We start from the raw sequence: 14,854 nt of genomic DNA, 5'->3' as shown, positions 1-14,854 counted from the left end.
TACACTTCTAGGGATAACCTCATGCTATACCTCCTTAAGATCTCAAAACATTACTTCAGACCGGAAACATAGTTATCGACAGTTTTAGACTTGACCAGCATATCATCAACATACACTTCCATGTTTTTCTCGATCTAATCGGCGAACATTATGTTGACCAATCGCTGGTAGGTAGCCTCAGCGTTCTTCAGACCAAAGGGCATAACTTTATAGCAGTAAACATTTGTTGGAGTCATAAGGCTAGTATGTTCTTGGTCCGCGAGGTTCATCGCGATCTGGTTATATCCAGAATACGCATCCATGAAGGACATGAGCTCGTGCCCCGCAGTGGTATCCACCAACTGATCAATCCTTGGTAATGGAAAGCAATCCTTGGGACAAGCTTTGTTTAAGTCGAAGAAGTCGATGCAAGTCTGCCACTTTCCATTTGGCTTTGGGACCAGGACAGATTCACAACCCAGATTGGGTATTTAGCCTCGCGAATAAACCTGCATTTTAATAGCCGAGCTACTTCTTCTTCGAGGGCCTCAGCTCGGGTTGTACCCAGACGCCTCTATTTGTGGGATTTCGCAGGCACGCTCTTATCCAAGTTCAAGGTATGCATGATCACAATCGGACTTATCCCTACCATGTCTTCGTGAGACCAGGCGAATACATCTAGATTTTCTTGTAAAAAATTTATCAACTTCGCTTTCCTTTCCTCACCGAGATTTTTCCCGAGCTTAACGACTTTTGAAGCATTTCTGGGATCAATGTTTACTTCTTCAAGCTCTTTGATGGCTTGGAGCTCAGGTCTATCTTCGCCTACTCGTGGATCGATATCACCACTCGGGGCAATATCCCTGCTACTGGCTTTCTAAGGTTATTCCATTCCAAGAGTAGTCCTTACTTCCTGGGATTCCTCACCTTCGTCCTGTATGGCCATCGTTTGCTGCCTGGGTTATGATTTTCCCTTCATGGAAATGCTGTAGCGTTCCCTGGTAGCAAGCTGATCACCTCAGATAGTACATATTCTCGTAGAGGAGGGGAATTTCATCACAAGGTGGCAGACAGATGTTATGGCTTCAAATGTCATCAGCGTAGGTCGACCCAAGATTGCATTGTACGCGGTCAGACAATCGACGACCACAAACTCGAGAAGCTTGGAAACAGTTCGTGGTCCCTCTCCCAAGGTTATCACTAACTCGATCATTCTGATAGCTACCAATCCCTCGCCGGAAAACCCATATAGGATCATGGAGGTTGCCTTCTGCTCGATCACAGACAACCTCATTTTCTCCAGTGTGGACCTGAATAGTAGGTTCATAGAACTCCCGTTATCCACTAGTGTCCTCCTAACTCTCTGATTGGTGAGCTGGACGGTTATGACTAGTAGATCGTTATGCGGGAATTGGACATGACTAGCATCTACTTCAGTAAAACTAATTGGTTGTTTTTCCAATTGTTGTTGCTTAGATAAACGCTGCTCCGGGATGAATTCAACTCCATTGTGAGACCTCAGCTCATTGATATACCTCTTTTGGGCACCTCTGCTCATGCCTGCCAGATGAGGGCCTCCAAAGATGGTTGTTATCTCTCCCCTGTTATCGGAGGAGGGGTATCCTGATTCACCTGAGCTCCGGTCTGAATTCACCAAGAAAATGCGCTCTCTAGTATCCGTGAGGTCAGCATAAGTCGCATAGATCAGTTTGAATTTCTCCACGGGCTTGTTTTTCTTAAAACCACTCTGGCCGCCCTCACCACTTCCCTTCCTCTTGCTATCTCCCCTTTGGTTATTCTGGGTAACGGTTTGAGCCGTAGTTGTGACGTCCGTTACCGCTCCAACGGGCTGGGCAGGAACTTGGTTGGTTCCTGCGACCGAAGCTCGTGCCTCTTCCAAGTTGATCCACCTTTGAGCCCTGTTCAGAAACTCATCCTCGGTGTTGACACCCTTTCTATGGATTTCCTTCCATAGGTCGCCCCCAACAAGGATTCTTGTTTTCATCGCCATGAGCCTAGAACTTTTGTCCGCGTCTCTCGCTCGCGCAGTAATATTGGCGAACGTACTCAAATATGCTTTCAGAGGCTCTCCGGGCTGTTGCTTTACATTTGCAAAGGAGTCTGCCTTGATGCGAGCCGCTTGAGAAGCCCGGAACGCCCTTTTGAAATCAGCAAAGAAGCTCTTCCATGAGCTGATAGAATGCCTTTTGTATTGCTTAAACCATTGCCTAGTCGGTCCGACCAGAGTCTAAGGGAATACAAGGCACCTTAATTCAAGTCTGATATTGTGGGCCATCATCAGGGTATTGAACATTCCCAAGTGGTCGGACGGATATCCATCTCCATCGAATTTTGATAAATGAGGTATCCTGAAACCCGGAGGGTATGCTGTTGCTGCGATGTTGGGGCGAAAAGCTCGAGCTCATCCCCTGAGTCATATTTGTCTTTTTCCTTTTCTGATAGGAGTCTTTTCATCAGCTCCTCCATTTGGGCTAATCTCTCGAGGGTTTGGTCCTTGGTTCCCTGGGGCTGTTCAATAGCTCCCATTCGGTCGTACACGTTTGGCGAGTTATTGTACCTCCGAGCTCGAGCTTGGTTCGGTGGGACATTCCCGTTATCACGTACTTCAGAAGGAGTTCCCTCGTGATGAGTGCTACTGACTCCATCGCGAGCAAGATTTCTCCTTTGTAAATTCAGGCGATCTCGTAGATCGGTCTGTGGATCAACTTGAGGGCTCTGAGCTGAACTCAGCTGATTTATCAAATCTGCGCTGGTCCTACCACTTCGACGACCCTCCGTCCAATAACTTCCATTAGAGAAACTCAGAGCTTGTGGCCGAGGATGAGGATCTGGGATATTTCCGCGTGCTCGTGGGGCACGAGTAGGGGCAGCGGGAGGAGGATTCCTCCTGTTGTCCCCATAAGTATGGAACGTTTCGAGCGGAACGAGGTGGTGTTGGATGCTTTATGGGTGATGGGAGATGTCTAATTGGCGAGGCAATTCTCGTCCCGTCAGGTCGGACCAAATTAGCCCACGGTCGCTCTGCTCCACCATTTCTGACTCCCTGTGTCTGGCGATCTGACCACAGCACAGGGAGGTCGGTTGGGACATGCCGTCTTTGCGAGTTTTCCATTAACCTTCTACGTGGGTTGCCATGGGTGCTTCCGGGTGCATTTGACGGTGGTGCTGAACTCGGAGTCGAGGTTTTGGACGACAGGCTGATTCGCTGATGATCCCTGGGAAAGTCACCAAACGGGATTTCCTAGTGATCTTGCGACATGGGTGTAGAACTCGGGGTCGAGGTTCTAACTGACCGACTTGGCCTGGGTTGACTATCCCAGCGGGACTTCTGAGTCCCACCTTGCCTCTTTCGACGTTAACGTCGGTTGCAAGAGGGGGTAGCCGAGCCAAAACCTCATCAATTTGTTTATTTGCTTTGGTTAAATGGCTCCTTAACTGCATGTTTTCCAACTCTACCGCAGTCAAATAATCCGGGTTCGGGTTCGGCGGTAATGATGCTGAACTTCCAGTGTCGCCGTGGCCTATCGGTTGTTTTCCTGACCACTGCTGGACTTTGGGGTTTTGTCTGTCGGAAACAACAGTATGGTGAGCCTCCTGCCCACCAGGCTGATCCATCTCATTACCATGTCTCGAGCGAGTAACCACCATGATGAACTTTGATCCGAATATTTCACAATAGCACTAATCTGCAGCTCTCAATGAAAGCACCAAACTGTTGACGCGATTTTTCGCCAACAGTGAACTATGTAAATAGTTGGGATAGATTAGTGTTCAATGATAAACCATAATAAGAAAAATGATACTTAAAAATTCTAGAAATGAAATATCAAGAGCACTCGTTCTTTTTTACGTGATTCGAAGGATAAAATCCCCATAGTCCACGAGTCTATGTTATTACTGTATATCTCTCTATATTTTTACAGAGTATTTGCATTACAGAGAAAAACCTAACTCCTCCCCTATCCAAGGTTTTGGTATCATAGAAAAACGATCCCTAGGTAGGCGTTGGGGTCATCACGTGAATATCAATTCCTCATGTGACCTGTCTCGCACTAATGATGAGTATTGCAATTTATATTAAGGTATGGTCTAATCATTAGGTGAAACTGATCATGGGTCGTCTGGCATAATCAGACATGTGATGTCTGATCATGCACGATTATATTATGTGTCCGGGAATTCAAGGATAAACGGACATATGATGTCTGATCACGCACGTTTACATAACGTATCCAGATTTATAAAGATCCATGGACATGATAGATCATTAACGTATCCCGAGCTGAGCGTAGCATTAGCTCGCGTCTCGGATGCCATGCTTCATAAGTGTTCCTAGCTCGTGTCTATTGCTTAGTACTTATCAGCTCGTGCTATTTACTTAGGGAATCGCACTGTCTTTACAGAGGAAATGTGAACTTGTGGGTCATCTATTATAGTACTGTGCTAGACAGCTGTATCCGAGCTTTCTAAAAGACTCATGCTGAATTTCAGGACATACAATTACACTATAAATAATTATCTAAGTGAAAACTTTATTTAAGTATATAAGTTTTTATAAAATATCTTTTTACTAAATATTATTAATTTTAAATATTAATCATTATATACTATTATTTTTATATGTAACTACAACCAATATGACAATAGAATTTAAATATAACAAAATTCAATTACTACAATTATATATATGTATATGATGGTAATCTACTATTATTTAACCACAATTTAAAAGGATTAACTCCATTAACAACTAGGAATATTAATCAATATTTCTTGGTTTCTAACATGTGTCACATCATTAATTAAACTTGGTTTGACTAAAAGGAAGCCAATCAAACCACGTTTCTTCATATTTTGCACCAAAGTAACCTCTATACCTTTATTTATATATAAAAATTTTAACTCTATATACCTAAAGTCAATGTATATGCTTTATTGACGATCATATTTAGGGTACTATTTGTCTTATTTCTTGTAATTAGTCATATCTTAACGTTATACAAAAATTTCTTATAACATACTCTTCTTCTTAATACAAATATATAAAAATGTGTATGACTTTGTGACCATCTATATGTTATAAGAACATTAATTAAAGTACTTAGAACATGGTTTAGCTATAGTATCAAGTTAGGAACATGACACATTTCATGTTTGAAAATTCACTCAGCCGACCAAGTTGGGAAATTTAAGTTAATTTTTTTTGCTCGAAAAAAAATCATTATTTATAATAAGCATTCACTAGCTATGTTATTTGTTGTATGACTAAATTCGTTGTGGTCCATAACTAAGCATTAACTATTGTTTGGCTTCATATATGACTACTTATCCATCACATTATCGGTACTATAATTTCCAATATTTTTTCTTAGTATTATTCTTTTAAGAAAGAAAAAAAGAGAAACAAAAGCCTAACAAAATCTTTGATTGAATTTACTCATTATTTTTGGATTTACATTAGAGATTTCCTTTTTCTTTTTTCTCAAAAATATCATTTAAGTTTCCAAATTTTATTTTGTAACATTTAAAACTTTAAATTTATCGTAGACATAAACATAGCATAGTGATACTACATATTTTTTCATAAAAAATAAATTTCAAATTCAAATCCTTTTTCTCAAATGTTAAAAAAAAAAAAAAAACTTTAAACTTATTAATTTCCTTTCACGGATATCTTTTTTGTTTGAATTTTTTAAAAAATATCGCTTAGATATTTTGAATTGGAGATTTCTGATAACTTGTTTAAAAACTCAAACGAAAAGACCCATGGTCCGATGAAACCAAGTTTGTCTTGCAAAATACGACTTTAGGATTCCTCCTAATATAAATTCTTGGATGAACCCAATTGGATATACTTGTAAAGTGAAAAATAAAATTATATGGGTATGGATATATTTGGGGAAGTATACAAAATTTGAGTTTTGGTAAACATGTGTAATTTTACTTTAGAAAAAGATCATTTTGGTATGCCGTATTTTAGTTAAATATCGGATTTCTTCATTTATTTTATTTTTAAAATTTCTATGACAATATTTTATTTTACAAAATTATCAAAATTAACTCTCACATGATTTTGATCAAACTTTTTAATAAGATAATTTTATCTTTATTTTATTATAATCAATATAATTTAATTGATTTATAATATTTATATATATTTAAACTGAAACTAAAATATTCTTTTTGAAATCTCATGGACTTAATTTATTTTATTATTATTATTAGGGTAAATACTATTTTGGACCATGTGTTTTGCAAAATTTACCGATCGGACCCTCTGTTTTATTATATGATAATTTAAACCATGTGTTTTACAAAATGAAACAAATTAATACCCTGAGTCTAATTTTCGTCAAACTATTTTTCAATATAACCAAAATATCCTCAAATTTTTTATTTAATAAAATAAATTATATAAAATAAAACATTATTCAATTAAGAATTAATATAAATATAAAAACTATATTTTAATTAATTAAAACTCTAAACATTAAAAAAATTAAGGATAAAATAAAAAATCCTAAATTTTAATAAACAAAAAATTAACATTGACATTAAAATTAAAACCAAAATCATTCACATTGCTCAAATCTCCTATGAACAACATACAAATTAAAACACTAACTCAGGAATTAAAAAAACTCTAACTCATAAATCTCAATCGGAAACCCAATTTTAGAACAAAAATCTATTCCAAAAATTTTACACAACACCCAAATACTCAAATGAAAATCAACCAATATTCCTATAAACAATCCCAACAACATGCAATTATCAATCCAACAAACCCACAATTAAAACCAGAAATTGCACCTTATACCATCACAACAAAATCTCAGAATTGGCAAGAACATAAGGAAAAAAAATTAGATCAAAGATGCCCCCACATGATGCCCATTGCCCTGCCCAACTCATATCCTCGCCGGAGTTGCCCCTACACGAACCCAAAAATCCCCACACCAACCTACCTAGGTCACATCCTCACCGGAGCTTCCCCCCACGAACCTAGAACCCCTAAAATGAACTTGCTTAAGTCATAACCTCGCTGAATATTCGCCTTAAATGAACCCAGATTTCGTTGCCGAAGTCTCACCCTCCAAAGGAAACCCAGACTCATGCATATATTGGTCACATCCCCACCTCAGTTTAAAGCCTAGATCTGAGAAGGAGGAAGAAGAAAGAAGCCTAGATCCGAGAAACTCCAGCCGACGTCGGGAAGAAGATGACCACGAGAGAAAAATAAATAAAGAGGGATGAGGGATATTGTCATTCAGATATAGAAGAAATATAGAAGAACACGAGAGAGAGAGAGAGAGGTGGGTCTGGGCGATCACTTCTCTAAGGGCCTGGTATGGAGGGGCGGCTAGGGTTTACAGGGAGAGAAGAGAGAGGAAGAAAGAGAAGGAGAGAGGAGAGAGAGGGGGGCTAGTTTTAATTTTGATTTTGTTTTGAGTTTTAATTTATTTTATTTTTTAATTAGTTTGTATTTAAAAATTTATTTAATTTTTTTTTATAGATTTTTAATTTAATAGCATTATATTAATATTATTAAATAAACTTATTTATAAAACTAAAGGTATTTGGTCATATTAAAAAATAGTTTGATCAAAATTGGATTCAGGGTATTAAAATGTTCAATTTTGCAAAATACAAGTCTAAAATGATATTTACTCTTATTATTATTATTATTATTATTATTATTATTATTATTATTATTATTTTGGTTTTAGTTTATTATAAATTGATTATATTGATAAAATAAGGGTCAAATAGTCATATTCAAAAACATTTGAACCAAGTTTAATTTTGGTAGATATGTAAAACAAAAATAAAATTGTAAAAAATATAATGTCAAATATGGTGTTTGGATAAAATCCAAGAGAACAAAATACACTATATAAATATATATATAATATTATATTATATGTTGAGTTAGAATGGGTTATTGAAAGCTCGTCACTTATTCATTCATGGATGTATCGAAAGATGTCTTGTTAGCTATGGAGAGAAATAATCAATCAAAATGAAGTCACCTAAAATGTTTTCCTTGGGGGGTTGTGTTCTAATTGGAACTATTGTTAAGATTTAGATTTATCATTGCATGTTATATGTTATGTACTATAATGTATTATCGGTTGTAACATGTGGAAAAAAAAGTTTAAAATAATATTTTCAAATAAGTAATTTTAAAAATAATTAAAGAATTGAACAATTTATATTTGTTCCAAATGGAGTGAAATTTTGGGCTATTAGCTAGATGGACATGATCATCAACTTTCGTGAGTTTTAGTATTCCAATATATAAAGTTGTAAACATTGTTTATACTTTTAATAAAAACTGATTTACTGTTTTTAAAAAAATATATAATAGAATGAATTATAGTTTTATTATATGACATCTAAATACGAATGATATATATATATATTTCCATGATTATATGACATATATATACAATAAAAATAAAATAAGAATATAATAATTCTTAGTGTAGACAGTAATATACATGCATCAACTATTTTTAGTTTCTAATGTATCTCACAATGTCCTTTGGTGAATTTGATGAAGAAAAATAGATTTAATCACTTTATAAAAAATAAACTATTACACAAATTTATAAGATAAAACAAATGATATGTATGCATTTGTTATTTTTAAATAAATATGATTTAATTATTTAAATTATTATATAATATCTAAAAAATATCTTATTTTGATTAATTAATTAATTTATTTTTGTTTAAGTTTATGTTTGTTATAGTTTTTGAATTTGGTATTATATATTTAATATAATATTAAATTCAAGTTTAATTAAATTTTATTTAAGTTATAAAATATATGGTTTTATTACTTTTAAATAATTATTATTGTAAAATATTTCAAAGATATCTTATTTTAATTTGTTTAATCAATTATTTATTTAATTTTAAGTTTAAGTCATGTTTACAATCTACCGTTAAATATAAGAATATTCTGTTAAAGTTAACGAAAAAAATAAAAAACCGTTAAAACAAAAAATTTCCGTTATCTACAAATTTTTTATATAGAAGTTATATATATAGGGGAATTCTCCTATAGAGGTTTCACTTTAAGCCCTATCGGTGAGACTCTCAGTGTTCTCGACCCATGAACAGTTTTCAGCGTTATTTTTTTTTATGACTGTGTATATTGTAGCTATTTAGGGCATCTTGCAAATTTTTAGAAAATTCCGAATAGTTTATAGTACCGAAAACTAGGTTCAAACATATTGTTGCACCCGTGACTAATTTTTTTTATGCACGTGGAAAGTAATATGTTTGAACCTAGTTTTTGGTACTATAAACTATTCGGAATTTTCTGAAAATTTGCAGAATACTCTAAGTAGCTACAATATACATGGTCATAAAAAAAACTGCACCGAAAACTATTCAGGGGTCGAGAAATAGTAAAAGTCTTACCAGTAGGGCTTAAAGTGAAGCCATATGGTAGAATTGTCCTCTCTCTATATATATTTTGAGAGTGCGGAGCACGGATAAAATTATCAATCAGATTAAAGTTGCTACCATTTTCACGAACCAAAATTTGTCATTAAACGTAGAGAAAATAAAAATACAATTTTTGAAAATATTTTGGCCAAGTCTTTATATAAAATAGAGATCATATTATTTGGGGAAAACAATAAAAGTTATCTGATTAAGATTTGCATAAAACATTTCTTTTCCATATAATAAGTGTGTAAATAACATATATATTTTTTTTTGATATAATAGTTTTTTATTTTTTTCTGTTAATTTTAGGGAAATATTCTTATATTTAAGAAAATATTCTTATATTTAACGATAGATTGTAAACATGACTTAAACTTCAATAAAATTAAATAAATAAATAATTAAAAAAAATAAAATAGGATATTTTTGAGATATTTTACAATAATAATTATTTAAAAATAATAAAACTATATATATTATAACTTAAATAAAATTTAATAAAACTTAAACTTAATATTATATTAAACATATTTATTCTATATAATAAGTGTGTAGATAACGAAAATTATTGGTTTTAACAGTTTTATTTTTTTTAATATTAATTTTAACAGAATATTCTTATATTTAACATAATATTCTTATATCTAACGGTAGTTTGTAAATATTTAACCTTAAATAAAATAAAATAAATACTTAAAAAATTAAAATCAGATATTTTTGAGATATTTTACAATGATAATTTTTTAAAAATAATAAATAATTAAACAAATTAAAATATGATATTTTTTTAGATATTTTATAATGATAATTATTTAAAAATAATAAATAATTAAACAAATTAAAATATGATATTTTTGAGATATTTTACAATGATAATTATTTAAAAATAATAAATTATTTTAAAAACTTAAATAAAATTTAATTAAATTTAAACTCACTTATTAGAATAATATCATATTAAATATATAATATAATCTACTGTTAATTAGTAACAAATTGATTTAAAAAAAAACTAGCAAGAAACTTAAATTTAAAATACATGTATAATATTTAATATTACATTAAACATATAATATATAATTGTCACTCTCAAATTCAAAAACTAGAACAAACATAAATTTAAACAAAAATAAATAAATTATTTAATTAAAATATAATATTTATTTGAAATTTATATGACATTAATATAAATTTAATAAAAATAATTAATAAATTCTATAAATAAAACTAAGCAAACGTGTATATTTCACGTTGCTTGTATCTAGTAATATATAATATTTTGTTATCACTGCCAAATTTAAAAACTAGAACAAATATAAACTTAAACAAAAATAAATAAATTGAAAAAGTATATTTGTAAGATATTTTAAATAATTAAATCATATTTATTTAAAAATAATAAAGACATACATCATTTTTTTTATCTTATAAATTTGTGTGATAGTTTATTTTTTATTAAGTGATTGAAGTTTTTTTTCTTCATCAAATTCCCCAAAAGAAATTATGAGATACATTAGAAACTAAAAATAGTTTATGCATATATATTACTGCCTACATACACTATGACTTTTTCTATTTTTATTATTAATTTATTTTTAAATATTATTATATTTTTTATATATATGTCATGTAGTCATGTAAATATATTACTTTTTTTAATATATATCTATGTCAATATTGTATTTAGATATAGAGATTATTGATATAAATAATTATATATACTATAAAATTATAATTTACTCTATTATATATATATTTTAAAAAGAACACCGAATGAGTTTTTATTAAAATTATAAACAATGTTTATAATTTTAAAACTAAGCAAACTACTTGCTTCTACCTGGTGCTTGTTATACATACACCGAAATAACCAACCTTCAAAATATATTAATTATTCAGAAATGTTTTTTTTTTCTTTTTTATATGAGCCAATATTAACTAGTTTTCTTAATAAATAAGTTATTTGTATGGAAATTTCGATCAATAAGCTAATTAATTATTCCAAAAATTTGTTAGGGGGCACACTGAGAGTTTCAAGAGGGGGTGTGAAAAACATGGCTCTCAAATGGGGAACAAAAGTTAGATATGAAGTATAATTAATTAATAATATGATTTTGTCACGTATACAAATGAATATTTTTATACACGTATAATATAAGATGAGTCACCGTATAATTATTGAAATACATCTTTATTATATATAATGATATAAGCTACATACATGACTTGGCATGTCGATAGCTACTAGCATGGAAAATAATAGAGAACATATACAATCAATTATTTAAATATATATATATATATTTACATAGTATTTTATTATTTCATCATAATTATTATTACTTTGAGCAGACTTTGGATTCTTTTGTGTCTGCAAGAGAGAGAGAGAGAGAGAGAGAGAGAGGAGAGAGAGAGTAACATCCTTGCTTGGAGTTGGAGAGGGTCCAATAGTGTCCTGTTTGGATTTGTTTATGATGGAAAGTTCTCTCATCTCTAATGATAATAATAATCAAAAAAAGAAAGGGTTAGAAATGATGATTGAAATTAAGAGTCTGTCCTTTGACTTATGCTTCTCTCTCTATATATCTCCATAAATACAATCTCCTCAGAATCATATCATCTCTCTCCCTCTTGTATTACTCTCCAAAACCCAACTCTTGTTTTTGGACAAAAAGAAAAATATAGTAATTAAGCTCCTTCCTTATTCATCATCTTACTTATTATTATTAGCTTGGAAAAAATTCAAAAGGGAAAGATATGGGGAGAGCTCCTTGTTGTGACAAGGCTAATGTGAAGAAAGGTCCATGGTCACCTGAGGAAGATGCTAAGCTTAAAGAGTACATAGACAAGTATGGGACTGGTGGCAATTGGATTGCTCTCCCACAGAAAGTTGGTATGTTTATTTGTTTGCCTTTTCTTTTTATAATCATATATATGTTCTCTTGTTTCTGAAAAAATAAAGCTGATGATGATGTCTTTTCTTTTTACATGTTTGGTTTTGTTAAAGAGATATTTAGAGACTGATAAGTGTTTGTTGTTTTGTTTGTGTGTGTATTAATTATTTTCAGGTCTGAGAAGATGTGGGAAGAGTTGCAGACTGAGATGGCTTAACTATCTTAGACCCAACATTAAACATGGAGAATTCTCTGAAGAGGAAGATAGTATTATCATTAACCTCTTTGCCAACATTGGAAGCAGGTACTTCATATTTCATCACTTTGCTGACCTTCTCTTTTGTTTTTCCTTTACCACTCATCTCATCTGGGTTTTCTTTTTTACTTTTCAAAATCTACTACGAAGAACAAAAAAAAGTCTCTTCCTTTTCAAAGAAACTTCAACTTTGAAGAATATCCCACTTGTGTTCCTCATGATTTTGTTAAGTTTAAATATATCAATATATTTATTGTATATTTTTTTAAAAGATAGAAGTTATTAATCTCTTCTATATATACACCATCTGTTGTTACAGATGGTCAATAATAGCAGCTCAGTTGCCAGGCAGAACTGACAATGATATAAAGAACTACTGGAACACAAAGCTGAAGAAGAAGCTGATGAGCATAATTAATCCAGCAACACAAGGACTACTACTTAGAAACCCTCATCAACCTTCCACTATCTCATCTCTTCTTCAACATTCATCATCACCATCTTCATCATCATCCTCATCATCACCATCATCACTAATCTGTGGCCAAGCAGGGTCTTTCACCACCACCACCACCACTGGATTTGAACAACCCATCACATCATTCTCTTCAACTACTATTCTTAACCAAGAGAGTTACCTTGGTCAAATGCCACCACATTACCAAGTCAACAGAGAAAGTTTTCAACGACTTATGTTTAGTAATGGTGGTGGTGAAGCCAGTTGCAGCTCTTCAGATGGAAGCTGCAACAATAATGAACAGGCTTTTTTGCAGACCAACAATTTTTACCATAATAATAATAATGGGGTAAAACAAGAGAATCAGGAAGCGATGATGCTCTCAAATGGGGATAACAACAACACCATAACTCATGTTAATGGAAATGGTGTGTGGGGTTCTTCAGAGCAGGCTCCACTAGAGTATTTTGGCCTTGAAGAGATTAAGCAGTTGATTAGTAGTAGTAGTAGTAATACTAATAATATGACTACTGCTAATAATAATACCAGCAGTTGCAGCAACTTTATATTTGATGAAAACAAGACAACAGAGGAAAGGGTCTTGTACTACTACTGATGCTGACTGTGGGTAAAATCAATCAAAAAGATTTGGAGAAGAGTGGCAAGGGAAGGAGGGGATATGGTTAAAAGATATCAGACTTGGACTTGGTGGTTTTTTTTTTAATTTTTGGGGTGGGGGAGGTGGTAGGGGTAGTAGGTTTGGACATGATATACATTCTGATGAGAAAACACTTTTGTTTTTTTAATTTTTGTTTGGACTGTACATGGTAAAAAGTTTCCTCTCTGTGCATTTCTTTTTGGGAAATGATGTTGTTTTGAGTACAGTTAACTGCCCCCTCACTCATTCAGACATAAATTTCATGGTAGTCAGAATATATCCCATCATCTTTTTCTATTTTAGATCATTTTACATTTTATAAGAACAAAAGCTTGGAATTTAAAACCCAAGTGTGCATAATTATCAATGTATTATTTGCCTAACTATTATGATTTTCTTCTTCTTCTTCTTCTTCTATTACTATTACAAAGTTCTTTTTTGTTTCAAAAAGAATCTAATTAATCCTCAATGCTTAATGTGAAAGCCTTAGATTTTGTGAAAATGCTTGTTTGTAGATGAGTTATTTTAATCCTTATCTCAGCTTTATTAGGCAAGTTGCATATTTCATATTGTATATGATCTTAAAGTCTCATGATGAATCAAATTTGGAGTAGAAGAAAACAAAACATGACCATTGAATACATTTAAGTATGATAAGGACATGTATTTGAAATAACATGAACAAAGAAATCTTCAATAAAAATTAGGCTGCATGTTATCCTTGAGTATTATTATTTTAATGTTTGATTGATCAGTATAATAACATGTGAGCCAAGTCTCAATAATTGACAAAATTTTGATTAAGACTTGTGCGGTGTGGAGGGAGGGACAGAGTACTTGATTATGAAAAAACGTAAATTTATTAACAAATCCCAACTTGGGAAATAGATATTATGAAAAGCAAGATTGAAGGCATTTATAATGGGTGTGATAAAGAATCCTCATAGGGAAGCAGTCCATACCATAGGGCTCCAAAATTACATGATCGAAGGATAATGATGCCTTGAGTGTGTGTCATTAGTTTAAGCAAAAAAAAAAAAAGAGAAAAAGTTTCTTCCTTTATTTTTTTCATGAGGAAAAGCATAAATATTAAACAATGGTTAAAGATAAATGCATTGACCTCT

At 32.3% G+C, this 14,854-nt stretch overlaps 1 protein-coding gene across 1 annotated transcript; it reads left to right on the top strand.

The window, feature by feature from the left end:
* The first annotated feature begins 11,844 nt into the window (after nt 1-11,844).
* On the top strand, nt 11,845-14,116 carry LOC133831155 (transcription factor RAX2). Its single transcript, XM_062261351.1, has 3 exons — nt 11,845-12,358; nt 12,534-12,663; nt 12,935-14,116. The coding sequence occupies exons 1-3, from the start codon at nt 12,223-12,225 to the stop codon at nt 13,686-13,688; spliced, it is 1,020 nt and encodes a 339-aa protein (XP_062117335.1). The 5' UTR covers nt 11,845-12,222; the 3' UTR covers nt 13,689-14,116.
* Nucleotides 14,117-14,854: the final 738 nt, after the last annotated feature.

The sequence above is a fragment of the Humulus lupulus genome, chromosome 4 (genome assembly GCF_963169125.1).
Source record: "Humulus lupulus chromosome 4, drHumLupu1.1, whole genome shotgun sequence".
NCBI classification, from domain to species: domain Eukaryota; kingdom Viridiplantae; phylum Streptophyta; class Magnoliopsida; order Rosales; family Cannabaceae; genus Humulus; species Humulus lupulus.
Note: the sequence above shows the minus strand (reverse complement) of the source record. Positions and strands in the feature narration are given on the sequence as shown.

Bases quoted from the DNA above. Each gene is read 5' to 3' on its own strand.
- LOC133831155 (XM_062261351.1), top strand. From the start codon at position 12,223: ATGGGGAGAGCTCCTTGTTGTGACAAGGCTAATGTGAAGAAAGGTCCA. The intron at 12,359-12,533 runs GTATGTTTATTT...AATTATTTTCAG, and splicing joins TGCTCTCCCACAGAAAGTTG to GTCTGAGAAGATGTGGGAAG. The intron at 12,664-12,934 runs GTACTTCATATT...CTGTTGTTACAG, and splicing joins TTTGCCAACATTGGAAGCAG to ATGGTCAATAATAGCAGCTC.